Consider the following 15,553-nt stretch of genomic DNA (forward strand, 5'->3'; position numbering starts at 1 on the left):
AAAGCCTTCGACACTGTGAGTAGAAAAGGTCTGTGGCAGATCCTGGAACGACTAGGATGCCCCCCCCCCAAATTCCTCAAAATGATCATCCTGCTACATGAAGGCCAGCAAGGTCAAGTCAGATAGGGCGACGCTCTCTCGGAGCCCTTTCTAATAACTAATGGTGTGAAACAAAGTTGTGTTTTCGCTCCAACTCTATTTACAATCTTCTTCAGCATGATGCTCCAAAGGGCTACGGCAGATCTCAAAGAAGAAGGCATTTATATACGCTACCGTACTGATGGTAGCCTGTTTAACTTAAGCCTCCTGAGGGCCCGCACTAAGACTCTAAACTATCTAGTCCGTGAGCTGCTTTTTGCTGATGATGCTGCCCTTGTTGCCCATACGGAAGCAGCTCTGCAGCGCCTCACATCTTGTTTTGCAACAGCTGCAGAGCTCTTTGGACTGGAAGTCAGTCTGAAGAAAACGGAAGTTCTCTACCAGCCGGCACCTCAGGAAGAACACTACCATCTCCACATCACTGTAGGCACATCTGTGCTTAAGTCCGTCCAGCAGTTCACCTACCTGGGAAGCATCATCTCCTCAGATGCCAAGATTGATAAAGAGATCGATCACAGACTGGCAAAGGTATATAGTGCATTTGGAAGGCTTCACAAAAGAGTCTGGAGTAACAAATACTTGAGGCGAAGCACAAAAATCAGTATGTATAGAGCCATTGTACTGTCTATTCTTTTTTATGGGTCTGAAACATGGCTCCCCTATCGCCAACACCTACGACTCCTCGAACGCTTTGATCAGTGCTGTTTACGCACAATTCTAAATATACACTAGACTGATTATGTGACAAATGTTGCTGTCCTTGAGCAAGCAGGGATCACCAGCATTGAGGCCATGCTATTGAGGACGCAGCTGCGCTGGGCAGGACACGTTTCTAGGATGAAGGACCATCGCCTCCCCAAAATAGTCTTCATTTGCGAAGCAAAGCCAGAGAGAGAGAGATTTGCATTTACCGTACATACACGACTATGAGTTGACCTCAAGTATAAGTTTTGGGGCCAAAATTGTGGGTTTTGATATGACTCGTGGATAAGTCAAGGGTAAAGCTTAGGGGCATGTAAGAAAGGATTTAAAGCCTGAAGCAAAGGAAAACAATGCTAAAGACTTTACAAAATTCCAGCAGGCATAACTGTTTGTGAGCACACTAAAGGCCGGATGGATGAGGCAGGGGCGGGGGAGCAAGTGCTTTCAAGACAGATCACACCCTGCTTTTCACCAGGGGATAGTTTCTATTTTTAAAAGAGAGAGTTAAAGTACAGTAGTTACACTGACCTGTGGATAAGTTGGTTCAGGTTTTGGGGGTCAATTTTTTTACTAAAATTTCTAGACTTATACAGTACATGAGTATATACAGTACATACTCCCAAAATGGGATCCAAGGCTAGGTTGTGCTAAGAAAAGAAAACCAAAACTTACTAAGACAGTTTTTAACTGTTTAAAGCATAGGTGGGAAAAGTGGATCCTGACTCACATGTAGACCCCCAGCCCTCATTACATGGCTTCCCAAGTCCTCCCCCCCCCCCAAAGTCTCATGCCTTTCCCCATTAAAATTACCTAATAAAGGCCCTAAACCACCATCTGGAATAGTAGTACGTCTTAAATACCTCCCACAAGTACACATACAAAATTTAAATAAATAACTTAAATAACAGTTCAAACAAATACAGCAAGTGAAAACATTGATTTTGTAACCTTGTTGTCATAGGGGGAGGCTGTCTTGCTAAGTCCACCAGAACTTTTTATTCAGTGACCACAGAGCTCTGTATGAGTTAGCAATAGAATGGGGAGACAATTCCTCCAAGCTTCCAAGGCTCTATATGTTCAATGGCAATAAAACTGTGGATATAATGACAAAACCATACAGCTATTCAGTTGCTGCTGTTTTAAATGAGAGTGAAGCTGGGGGTTCTGGTAACTGAAAAGCAATTCTCCAGGGGGCAGAAGAAGTGATAATTCCTCCAAGGGGCAGGATTTTTAAGGCATGAGACTTTGGGGGGGGGGGGTTTCCAGCCCTTAAGACACTAAAACATATGAAAATATGGAAGCTTCATCTTCTCATGTTTCAGAATGAGGGAAGACAGCAGAGGTGGCATTGATACTATGCTTACTACTTGTTTTTCCTCACAATTAGAAGGAATTGTGTTTATTTCTGCTATATTTATCAAATATTTTCTGGACATAGACACTAATGACAAAGTTTAGTTGTTCAGCACAAAATATAAACAGTCCTGCTTCCACAGCTTTCCAAATTGCCCCCAACAATACAGCACCATGGCATCTTTAGTCAAGAATAGTGCCAGCATGACATAGTAGTTTGAATGCTGTATTACAACTCTTGGAGACCAGGGTTTGATTCCACACTCAGTCATGAAACCCACTGGGTGACCTTGGACATGCCACATGTTCTCAGCCTTAGGAGAAGGCAATGGCAACTGTCCTCTGAACAGATGTTGCCAAGAAAACCCCATGGCCTTAGGGTCACCATAAGTCAAAAACTTGAAGGCACACAACAACAGTGACCCATCAAAATCAACAGGTTAATGAGGGTGCTGGAAAGGACCAGATAGAAACTTAACCAGTTTTGCCCTGTGTGCCCAACAATCCTAATCTGGCCTACAAATTTATCAAATCTTCAAGAAAATACACGTTATCTCACTGGTTTAACCTAACTTTCCTAGCACAAAAGGAAAATGGGCAATCTGCACACAGAAGATCTGAAAAAGAGGTTCTTCTTGGTGGTGGATCCGAAGGCAGTCTTTACTGGCCATCACTCTGTTGTCTTTCCACTGGTGGGCAAAGATCTTCCTATTTAGGTGGGCTTTCAGCGATTAACTGGCTAAGGAAAGGGCTTTAAATAAACTGGAGCTTTGGGGTTATTTGTTATTTTTTATATTTGAGTTTATTAAGACACACCAAATATAAAAACACATACAAATTACATACAATAAACATTTGTCCATGAAATCCCCACCCCCACCCCCCTGGTGTTAGCTGCATCTTCCTGGGTTACCCTCTATCTTCTCCATCTTTTGCCATCATTGTGCTTTGGGGTTATTTTTAATCAATTGCTGTGTTTTTAACTCAACTGTGTTTTGATATTATAAATATTACATGCTATTTTCACAGTATAACAATGTTTTTATTTGTACCTGTTCTTAGCTGTGCCATGACCTACCTTGCTTCACAGCCTGGAAGAAAGATGAGATAAAAATAAAATAACTTTAAAAAAAAATCCATGGTCTTTGGTTAGTTATTCCAGTGATTAATTTGGCCCCAAAATAATTGACTTTCAATTCTGATCCTCTGTCCTAGCTCCCTTAGTCATTTTCTTAATGTTGTTTGATGTCATTTCTTGTAACTAATTATATATGGGGGAAACATTAAAAAGGACCCAAAACATTAATGAGCTACATTGCCGAGAGTTTTCTTTCTTCTCCTAAAAAGTACAGTATGCCAGCTTCTAAAAGCAGCTTGTCGACAAAGAGGACTTCAGATCACTTCATATCCTTTAAAAAAAATTTACACCCCCACCGCTCTGAGATTCACTCGGTTTGCCTCTGGCTCAGATATAATAATAAAGCAATTACTTCTTAAAGGGGAAATGTAACTCTAGCTCTAATGGTCAATATGGAAAAAAAATCCAATTACACCAAGATTCAATCTGCAATGACGACAAAATATCTATGGAATTAAGAAGATGAATCCAACTTCTGTATAGAACATGCAATACTTAAATGGCAATAAAGAGTACAGCACCCCTTTCCAAATGTAGGGAATAATTGGATATATAAAGATTCCTGGGACTGATTCACTTTCTAATATAAGTTATTAGGATTCATCCTCATGAACTAGAGACTTGTCATCCAGTACACCATTAAAAAATAAACCTGGTAGAATTTAAAAATTAGACTCTTTGAAAGTTTTCTCTCAAAATGGAGAACATTTAAGTGTACCTGGAAAAGTGGGGTGATAAAAGTGTGGTCCATCCTGACCCCACCCCCAAAAGTGAGGGGAAGCGGTTCTGTCATTCCAGAAGACTTACAGCATCATACTTTCCCAAGTACCCCAAATCCTTTCAATTTCCCAAATCAAAACCAGAAATGGATGTATAATAGGGTTCCCAGGTTTGAAAACTAGAAAGAAAACTAGAAAACAGGTTTGAGAACTAGAAAGCCTGTCCTTTATTATAAGGGATGCCTCCTCTTTGAACGTTGGAAGGCTTTTCCTTTGTATACAGACCAAACAAGATGTCAACAAATCCTGTATTTTGTGGTTTGGTCATTTCATAAAGACAAAAATATGTTCATCATGTTGTTTATGAATGTGAACAATATGTCAGTTTTACAGAAAAACACATGGCTAAATTAACTTAAAATCAAAATGTTCATTTGGTATCTACACAAAACACAAACATGATAATATCTACTTCCGGACTTCATGTCATCAACTTCGACCTCCCTTATTGCTATTTTGAAAACCTACCATCACTAATGTCCAATCAGTTCTGATTTTATTTTTTCATTCTTATTTTTGTCTTGTTTAAAACCTAGTACAGTGGACCCTTGTTATACGCTGGGGTTTGGTTCCAAGATCCCCCGTGGATAACAAAATCCGTGGATGTTCAGGTCCCATTAAATATGATGACATAGCAAAATGGTGTCCCTTATAAAAAATGAAAAATCAAGGTTTGATATTTGAAATTTATACTTTTTTTTTGAACATTTTCAAATCGTTGATGCTTGAATCCGTGTATAAAAAATCTGTGTATAAGAAGGGCCGACTATATAGCCTACAAAGAAAGAGAATCCTAGAGAGAAAGGAGAATCCTGGGGTAGAAAATGGATCCTTCAAAGTTACCCACTCCAACTTTAACGGTGCCTCCACATCAAGTGCAAAGAGTAAGCCTGAAACACAACTAGAAGCCAAGATGATCAAACTGAGGCTGTCATAATTTGGCCACATCATGAGAAGGTACAACTCCTCGGAAAGGACAAAAAATGTTACGAGAGGTTGAGAGTAGTAGAAAGAGAGGAAGATTGCACGTCAGATGGCTAGACTCAATCAGGGAGGTCACAGGAAAGAATCTATAAGACTTGAGCAATGGAGGGTCTTGGAAATGTCTCATCCATAGGGTTGCTATGAGTCAAGGTCAGCTCAATGGCAGTTAACAACAACATAGGAAGGGGTCTTGATTATTTATAAAAAGCCTTCCAGATGGGACAGTTCAATATCTAAGAATCAAATCTGGGCCACAAAGAGAATCTGGTAAGACAGGCCAACATGAGCTAACTACTGTGACACAAACTACTGCAATAATATAGTTAAGAATATTTTAACCATAGCCCATAACACATATGAACCACCCATGGGGACGTGGAAAGGATTTCCTAAAGAAGCAGACAAGAATTGTTATTTTAACTTAGGGCATTGTTGAAGTGCCATTTATATAGCCATGGGCCCGGTACAGATTAGGAGAAAGGGTGGCCAGAGGCCAACCCTTTCTCCTCTGTATCACTGCCACATCAACTGCATGGCCGCAACAACGATCAGCTGGAAAAAGGAGCTCCAAAATGGAGCTCCTATCCTGCGATGATAATGCCAAGGCACCCTGGGGCATTGCGGTGATGTGTCCTGTGTGCTGCACCATTTGGATGTGTTACACAAGACATGTCATGGATGCGTGCATCATATGGACAGCGCTGCATCGATGGCACCACCCATAAGTACTAGGGTTCAGGAGCGTACGGTTGCTGCATACTCCTGAACCCTAGTAACGGCGGCACCACGCCACTTTTGGCCTGTGTGTACTGGACCATAGTCTGGGAAAGAGAGATTAGACATAAATAATTACGGTGGTGGTGGTGATCAGTTTCACAGGCTATCAATTATTATAATTAGAGTTATAGACTCTCAGTGATTCAAATTCTATCCAAGAATATAAGAACCAGTATTCTCAGACAATTCTACACATTCCAAGTAGTGTCAGTTTTTGTAATGGTACACTGTCTCTATGGTGATCACATTCAGATGTATTGTCAGTCTATTTGGAATTGCTTTCAGAACACCTATCAACACTGGAATTACATTCCCCCCCCCAGAGGTGCCCACTGGCACTACACATTGGCACTACCATTCCATGATGGTGGGATTATGTTCTGCCTGTAAAACAAGAAGCTGATAGTAGCAATGCTGCTGGTAGAGTCTCCCAAGTCAGACAGGCTTTTGCTGAGACTAAAGGCGCCAAAACCCCATTACATAGGGTGCAGAAACCAAAAACAAAATCCCACCAAATTGTTTATTATCTGAATCAACAAGGAAGCAACAAAGAATTGGGAAGCCAAAAACCTACATCATTTGCAAGATGTATTTATACAACACAGTTCAGGGGCTCAGATAAAACAATAGCTGGGTAATAATGGTTTTATGGTTTCAAATTCACCAGGTTTTACATTTTATATCCCAGCCTAAATGGCATATAATGAATCATTCTTTGTAATGAATCATTAACTAAATTTGAGTGGTATTTCAAAGCAGCTCTGAATTTGCTGGATTAATTTTAAAATTCTACTCTGTGTTGATTGACAACACTTAGAGTAGTGCAATGACTTTAAAACTGGTCTGGAAAAATGATCTAGGATTGGTGATCTTATATTATTTATGATCCTCATTATGAAAACCCTCTACATTAAAATAATTTCAGCTAAAATAAGCAAACATTGTTTTAAAATTATTTATTGATGGCACAATACTCAAATGAAACTCAGTTATATAAATAAACATCTATCAAATGCTGGAGAAACTGCAGTACCGTTCATACTTTCTTTCACATGTGGTGTGGCTTTCCAAAAACCCAATATTCTGGTTGGAGGTTTTCAATGAAATGGAAACAAAATAAATAATACCCACACACACACACACACACACACACACACACTTTCACCAGCACTGGCTTTACTCCTTAGTTACAGAAGAAAACAAACATCTTATTAGTTAAAAAACAAACAAACCCAAAACCCACCTAATATTATTCTTTTGTCTAGCAGTTCACATAGGAGTTTGTCAGACACCTTAACTTCCGCCATGCTCCTGTCGCATAAATGTCACTGATCTGCAACAGGAGCCTCCTGGTGGTATCACGGATGGCGCTACACTTCTATTTTGGTCATGGAAACATTATCGTAAGTGTTTTAAAAAGGGCCCTTTTTAATAATGGATTAAATTGTTATTTAAAAAGGGCCCTTTTTTAAACACTTACAATAACGTTTCCATGATGAAAATGGATGTGTTGCACCCTCCGTGATCCCACCAGGAGGCTCCCATCGCAGATTGGTGAAGTTTATGCAATGGGAGCATGGCGGAAGGTAAGGTGTCTGATAAACTCCATAGTGGTTGCTCAAAAATGGAAAGGCTTACACAATTTATCTATCGACCTTTGGTATGAGAAGTTGTGGTCTCTTGTTCCCAAGGAAAAAAAATAACACAACAGGTATGCAACTCAAGAAATGAAGTTCATGATGACTCTTTTATTACAGATTGATTATCAGTTATTTCTTTTCTTAATACAAACAGAAGTAATCTTGATCCACTTGGTTCTCATGTCAGTCTTTGGAATGACATCTTAACCTGAAGGTTAGAAAAACAAGTGTATGTCTATATATGAGTTACATGTTTAGCTAAGGCATGCTGTCAAGTTATAAACATTTATTTGTTCTGCTGAGCGTTATCAAAATATATTACTTTCAATACTTAAAAACACACACACAAAGGTCACATCAAATAATGGAGTTCCTGAACATCAGATGACAAATGAGGTACGGGACTTCATGTATTTAGTTTGTTTTATTTTCTTGTTTGATTTATATCCCATCATTTTTCCAAAATAGGAATCAGAACCTTTTGCTAGGCAACTAGGGCAAGATATTGAGAAGCTACTGGAACGTCAATTACAGCCGAAGAAATGGACAGCAGCAGAAAGCAGATTAATTATGAAACAACAAGGAGGAGGAGGAAAGTAGAAAAATTATTTGCCCAAATCTATGAACTATAGAAGATGTCCTTGAGAATGATGAGAGGTTTGCCTCTTTTCTTAGACACCACAGTTTGGCCCTCTCTGCTTCAACTCTCTGGAACAGGGAAAAACAGAAGAAAGCAGCGATTCTCTAATAGTTTCACTGAAAGATGCAATTCCAGGAGCAAAGTTTATCAGCAAAACAGCTCCTCTGGATTTGACTCACGGGAGACAAGATTTTGCACTTGGCATCTAGAATCCAAACCTAGACCAAAGCTATAGGGGTATAAAATTACAATTAATTTGAGCCACAGATTAGTGCAGTAATACTTAAAGTGTGGGAAGTATTGCTAATTTTAATTCTCTCCTACCCTGACTGGAGCATTTGTGGGCATGGCAACAGGGAGATTTTCAACCTGGGGGTAAGGGAGCCACAGCTGAGAAAAAAAACCCAGTATGCCAATATTCTGCAACAAATTTCACACAAAATCCACCTATCTTACAGTCACTCCTTGGCCACAAAAGTGGCAGTGGGGATCTGCAACAAGCCTAAGAATCATTCCTGTACAATGGAAAGACAGAGGGAGAAGAATGGCAGAGGCACATCAATGAATATGGACACTATTTGTAAATCTTCTTGACATTGAAATTAACAGAGGAATCAATATGGTGTCATTCTACCACTGTTAAGCGCTAGCAGGTTTATGAGTCATAAGTAAAAACTATCTGTCCTCCAAGTCAGGCTAATTACAAATTACTAATTATAAAAGGAAAGAAAAAACAAATATTTTCCTGGCATGCTTTTTAACTACAGTGACAACATTTTGATGCTGCCAGGTATAATGAAAAGTTGCACCAATCCTGAATGGAGTTTAATTAGTGAAAAGAAATACAGCCAGTATGCTGAACTGGACATTCTCATCAACATTTTAAAATAAAGAGACAATTTCTATCTCCCTTGAAGAAAGTAGATTTCTAAGATGGGAAATCTGAAGCAGAAAGACACAGCACAATCTATTTTCTCTAGCGGATCATGTAAAAAACCCTACCAGTTTGGATACACCCTAATTGTTAAACACACACACATTTGAATTAGCCTATTGATTGCTCATTTGTCAGCTGGCCAACATCAAATATGTTTGCAATTGGCTCTCTCCCAGTAGAATTAATATCACTCTCGATTAAAGGCAGCCATTCCCATTAAAAAGAAAACACTCTGCTGGGCCTGCTCTCCTTTTCATGGATATAAATGCTCTGTAAGTCTGAAAACAAATCACAGTGTTGCAAGGAGGAGGAACTCTGTTTGCAGGAGTTTCATCTTATATTGGGAACAAATGAAACTGTCTTGGATGTTTTTAATTGTATTTTTTTTTATTTGTAATCCCTTTGTCTCCCAATAATAATAATAATAATAATAACAACAACAACAACAACAACAACAACAACAACAACCAGTCAGACAATTTGTCTAACTAGTCCAATATTAGCATAAAATGTCTTAAAGGATCCCAGTAGCACCTTTGTGACTAACAGGTCTATTGTAGCTTAGGCCTTGTGGACTTTTTGTGTACATACAGTTGGCCCTCCTTATTCACGGATTTTTTATCCACGAATTCAAACATCCATGGCTTGAAAATATTTTTAAAAAAGTATAAATTCAGAATAACAAACCTTGATTTTCTATTTTATGTAAGGGACACCATTTTGCTCTACCATTATATTTAATCGAACTTGAGCATCCACGGATTTTGTTATCCACAGGGGATCCTGGAACCAAACTCCAGCAGATAACAAGGTCCCACAGTATTTCAACAGAATGGAGACCATGCAAGCTTATTTTACAAACAAACAAACAATAGTTTCAAAGGAGAGAATGGATACCTTTACACAAGGGTGGGAATGGTGTAGCCTCAAAACCCCAATCCCATGTTTTTTAATGACTTAATTTTCACCTCCAAACCATGAAGAATGCCACTCAAACATATGAAAACAGCCTGCCATTCCCACAAGCATCCTCTGTGTGCGTGCATGCGTGCGTGCGTGCGTGCGTGTGTGTGTGTGTGTGTGTGTGTGTGTGTTGTACATCTTCAAGTCATTTCTAACTTATGGTGACCCTAAGGAAAACCTATCAGGGGGTTTTCTTGGCAAGATTTGTTCAAAGGAGGTGTGACATTGCCTTTCATGAAGGTTGAAAGCATGCAACTTGCCCAAGATCACCCAGTGGGTTTCATGGCCAGGCCATGAATCGAACCCAGGTCTCCAGAGTTGTAGTCCACCATTCAAACCACTACACCATGCTCACTCTCCTACAACCCTTCACTACCCTAAATTCCTCTGCTTTCCTCTGCAGTCCTTCTCAAAATGTAAGGTAATATAACAGCACTTCCTGTTATCATTTTGAGAGGTGGTACAGAAAAAAACTTGAGGTATTTCAGCTTGCTTGAGGGAAGGGGTTCAGCCCACAGGAGGGGATCACGGAGGATTTGCCCCTGGGTACCATGCATTTGTCATCCCTGATTTATACCATTTTATACTACAGTAGAACTTACTAACACAGCTTTCTCTTGGAATACTAATCCAGTATTGGCAATGGCTCTCTGTTGTTTCAGGCATAGGTCTTTCTTTCCTATTGCCTGCTACATGGGACTTTGGGGGTTTTACAGTCAGCAGTGGTAAACTCCCCCTCTTCCCTACCCTTGGCAGGCTACGCACTCACTGGAAAAACTATTTTCCTGTTTATTTTTTTCCAATGATAAATTGACTGGAATGTAACTTATAAGAAGAGGAAATAAATGCCCTAGCATCACCAAACTCATACTTCAGATAAAAAATGCTGCTTCTGGAGAGTTCCAGGAGCATGGATTCTCCATGTTTTGGACCTTTGTTTTCTGGTTAGGGGAATATGGGAGTAGGAAACACAGCTTTCCAGGGCTGTGGGTAAAAGAATACCCCCATTTCAGCTGCAGTTTCCGAACGTTGGGACTGGGACATTCTATATGTAAAGAAAAAGTGGTCAAGTGAGGCAGTCCTGCAGCAAGCCTTCAAGCTACACATACTTTGAAAAATGTAAAACAGCAACCAAACAAGATCAGAAGCAGCCAGAAGCATGCTCTTGGTTTTGGATAAATAAATAAATAAATAAATAAACAAACAAACAAATAAATAATTTAAGCAGTGCAGGGGGCTGTAGCTATGGGAGGAGACTGAAATGAAGACATTGCCATCTCCAATATGAATTTTGCCTGCTCTCATTAAATTTTCCTTCACTTCTCAGTAAAAATAGTTCAGACCTCAGAAGAACACAGGCAACCAAGGTGCCCAAGGGAATGCAAACACAAAAATGCACAGAGTTCTAGGTAGGAATGCTTTTCAATGTGCCACTCTTTACTAGAAATCTGGGAAGCAGAAGATTTGCCCTCATTTTGGCAAACACCTCCCTCATATAACTACACCCTGTTGTAACTGTTCATGGAGGTTTCCAGTAGAGGAATCTTACACCCCTTTTTGGTGAGAAAGTCTGGAAGTGTTGAGAGGCCACAAAAATAGCTTTGGAAAAACATACCTGGTCACACTACCTAACCCTGTCACTCTGATATGGTACCTGCAAAACTACCTTTCATATCTAAGCACCTTGTCCAATATAGGTTTGCTGAGATCTTTTTCATTAGAGATTCTAGGGGTTCATTATGCTACCATCTGCATACAACCTGTGTTTGAGCTCTCCTCTGAAAGTCAGGTACTATTTCACTATGCCTACCTTAGATGCTTCTGATTCTCCTTGATGCCTCTTGGGTGTTCCTTTTGACTCTGGCAGCTTAGAAGAGTTTTCCTTCTTGAGTGAGGATGAATCCACTCTCTCACCTTCCAGTTGCAGGTTAATTCCTTCCGTGTGGACAGACAAATCGATACCATTTGGATTTAGACTGCAATGGATAGCTGTGGGGAGAAAGTATGATAGGCTTTGAGCACATGAAGTGGAAAGAAATGTTAATCTTAAGCCAGAGAGTTCTCAATATTCTCCACATTTCTGCAGGACTCTAGGAAATAGAACCCAAGACATGAAAATAGAACTGAAGTGAAATGCTGCCTGCATAACAATTCATTTAATTTGCAACTGTATACAATTGCACTGAACTGTATTAAATTAAAATCTTATGCACATAGAGCTGGCCATTCCCCCTCCCCCAGATTTTTCATCAGTCCCCAAATCTCTAGCAATGCAGAGACTGAGAAACTGAAAATCATTCACCCTTTGAACTCTTTTTTTCTGATATGCTTGCATTCTTTAAAAGCAGTCTAAAAACAATCCAGTTTTAAAACTGTTAAAACAGCAATTTCAAACACTGAATGTCTTGCAGAACAGCATTGTTTTAGCTGCCCATTGGAAGCTGAAAAAAGATGGGGCCAGCCTAATTTTGTTGGGTAGAGCTGAGGTGCTGCTAGAAAGCAAGTGTACCCACCAACCTAACTTTATGAGATGTTGGGGATAGGCAACAGAGCCACCTCTGAAGACTCAGACTGCTGAGACTTCTATGGAAGGAGGCAGTCTTTCAAATATCCTGGCCACAAGTCATTTAGAGTTTTGTAAGTCAACACCACCACCTTGAATTGATTTCAGAAGCAAACTGGAAGCCAGGGCAGTTCTTGCAAGATCAGTTTTGTATGGTCTATATCTTATCAGGTTACTCAATAATGCTTGTCAACTGCAGAAGGAGTACCATGGGAGTGTATATGCTCCCTGATTGGATCTGAGTGAAGTCTGATGCTTCAACCTGCCCGGGGAAAAGCCCAATCTCTCAGCAACCATTTAGCCTGGCTCATTTCCCAGTGGATTGCAAAAACAGCAGAAGTGGCTCCAGAAGAATAAATGGAACAAAGTGGGAGATTATAGTGTCTTTTAGACTTCACACTTGCAGCCTGTGAACAGGCTACCCAATATGTAAGTCTCAAATTCCAGCTTATCAGGGTCACACAAAGGTTTGAAGCACTTGCCCATTCACTTATATATGGTTGAACATTGATTGCAGAGCATTGCTGGCCATACAAGGAGGCCAAGGCTGAAGTATGCAACTTTGCCTCTGTCTATTTTTAAACTGCAGGTAGGGTACATGCATGTTTATGAAACAAAACTGAAGAAGGCGACATAGGTGATCTTCCCTGGGGTCATTATTGGGCAGGTATTGGGACATGCCTACTGCTTTTGTTGCTGTTGTCACATATTGTCAAGTCAGTTTCAACTTATGGTGACTCTAAGAATGAGAGACTTCCAAGAGATCCTGTTATCAACAACCTTGCTCAGGGCTTCCTTCATTGAATCAATGTAGTCTGTTCAAAACAGGTTTGCCATTGAGCATGTGACTTGCTCAAGGTCACCCAGTGGGTTTCATGGTCGATCTGGGAATTGAACCCTGCTTTCCAGAGTCACAGTCCTTCTACTTATCCACTTTTTATTCATATACAATTAATTATAATATGTTTTCAGGGCAAAATACAAGACACCATAAACATAAGTAAAAAGAAAAACCAAAACAATTAACCATCACCACCACCACCACCACCACCACCACCGAAAATACCAGTAAGAGAGAAACACAAGTTGATTCTTCCTTATCCAAAATGCTTGGGTCCAGAAATGTTTTGGATTTTTAGGATTTTGGAATATTTGTATATACATTATGAGATATGTTGGAGATGGGACCCAAGTCCAAACATGAAATTCATTTATGGTTCATATACACCTTATACACATAGCCTGAGGGTAACTTTATACATAATATTTTAAATAATTTTGTGCATTTTGTGTACACTGGACCATCAGAAAGCAAATGTGTCACTATCTCAGCCACCCATGTAGACAATTTTGGATTATGAAATATTTAAGATTTCAGAATTCTGGAGAAGGGTAAATAGAAGCCATTCTACTTGCCTCAGTATCAACAAATGAGAGTCACTAAGAACAATACTAATACCTATGCTGTTAATTAAAAGTAAACTGAAACAGAAATGGTTTCAGAGCCTGCTCAAAAGGAACCAACAGAACATGGATGGGTGGAGGGGAGGGGATGGGAGATCTATAACCCTAGAGCCAACTTTAAGATGGTGGATGGTTTTTTGTCTGCAAAAACTAAGCTCCCCTCCTAGTGATCACACAAGCAGAGCCTTTACAGTTTATTTCAATGCTCAGACTCTTAAGTAATTTGGTCCCAAGTTGTTTGTGGCTTTGAAGCACAAATCAGAGACACAAAATTTATTAGAAAAGTAATGCATTTAGTTAATCATTAATACACTAAAAAAAATCAACTGCATTTTTAGCAGAAGAGAAAATTATTATTATTAAGTTAAAACTCAGTACAAAAACTGATTACAGAATAAAGCTGAAAAATGTCTTACATTATTATACTCCAGCTTCCTTCTTCTCATCTTTAGCTTGGGAGAAAAGTAAACACCTCCACAAATTTCTGAAAACCCCACTTTTCATGCACCCCTCCAAATCATTTTCTTGCTTTGCATTTCTCCCTCCCTTATAATCTCACCTCTTTATCCCCACCCTTTCTTTAGCCACATGGATTCTAGAAAAAGTCCCAGGGTTAAGAGCTACAAAATATCACAGTACAAATGAGGCACATGGAGTGTCCAGTGTACAAAAGAGGAAAAGAAGAAGATTTCTCTATGAAGTTATTCTACTATATGATGTTTTTTAAAAAAAATCCTGTAAAAATTAATCTCTTCCAGCATAACCTTTTTTTAACCATGAACCTCCTTTAAATATATTTTATTCCTGTGGACTAGAAAGATTTAAAACCCTATAGTACATCAAATATTTATTTAAAGTTGCTCATCAAGGGTCTTCAAATTTGGAGAGAAGGACGTAAATTCACACATACTATTGTAATATTTTAATTGGAATTATTCCATACAAATTTAAAATAATACATGCTTTCCTGCCTTTTTTTCCTGTCAAAACATGTTTGTGAGATATTTTTGAAGAGGGTGAATTTGTGGGATGTGTAGTGAAGGACTTAAACCCTCTCTGATATATTTCTGATGTATCAGATTTCAGAATTCCAAATAAGGGATGCTCAATCTATATTAGAAAGTTGGGTTCAGACAGGGTGTCTGTGGTAGCAGCAACTAGTAAAAAGGGTTGTCTAGTGGACATAGTAGATGAATACTATGTCACATGGGAACCACAAGGGTATCTAAGAGATCTCCTCAACTGGTGGTCATCATGGTAGGGCAGAAGGTACTTATATTTGTGGTAGAGGTGGCAATAAGGGAAAGCCCTCACATTTGGTGGCAATGGGTGACATCAGTGGAAGTCTTCACATTTGGTGGCAGCAGAGTATAACCAGAACCTTACAGAGGGTATATTTCTAACCTCCCTAAGAAAGGAATCCCAGTGCCTAGGGTCAACCACCAAGTAGGTTCCAAGAGCAACACCAGGAATGCAACTAAGGCATGAGGACATCCACAACATTTTGATGACAG

The 15,553-nt window shown here is 39.5% G+C and overlaps 1 protein-coding gene across 6 annotated transcripts in view; it reads right to left on the reverse strand.

Annotated features, from left to right (window-relative positions):
* Positions 1-15,553, reverse strand: part of SAMD12 (sterile alpha motif domain containing 12) — a 281,156-nt gene that overhangs the window by 247,255 nt on the left and 18,348 nt on the right. For all 6 annotated transcript variants that reach the window (XR_006103723.1, XM_042465503.1, XM_042465501.1 and 3 more), the window contains exon 2: positions 11,823-12,001. Coding sequence is in view for 5 of the 6 variants with exons in the window: in XM_042465503.1 (XP_042321437.1) it covers positions 11,823-12,001 (179 nt within the window). In the remaining variant the exon portion in view is untranslated. The remainder of the gene's footprint in view (positions 1-11,822; positions 12,002-15,553) is intronic.

Source organism: Sceloporus undulatus, chromosome 4, assembly GCF_019175285.1.
Source record: "Sceloporus undulatus isolate JIND9_A2432 ecotype Alabama chromosome 4, SceUnd_v1.1, whole genome shotgun sequence".
Taxonomy (NCBI): domain Eukaryota; kingdom Metazoa; phylum Chordata; class Lepidosauria; order Squamata; family Phrynosomatidae; genus Sceloporus; species Sceloporus undulatus.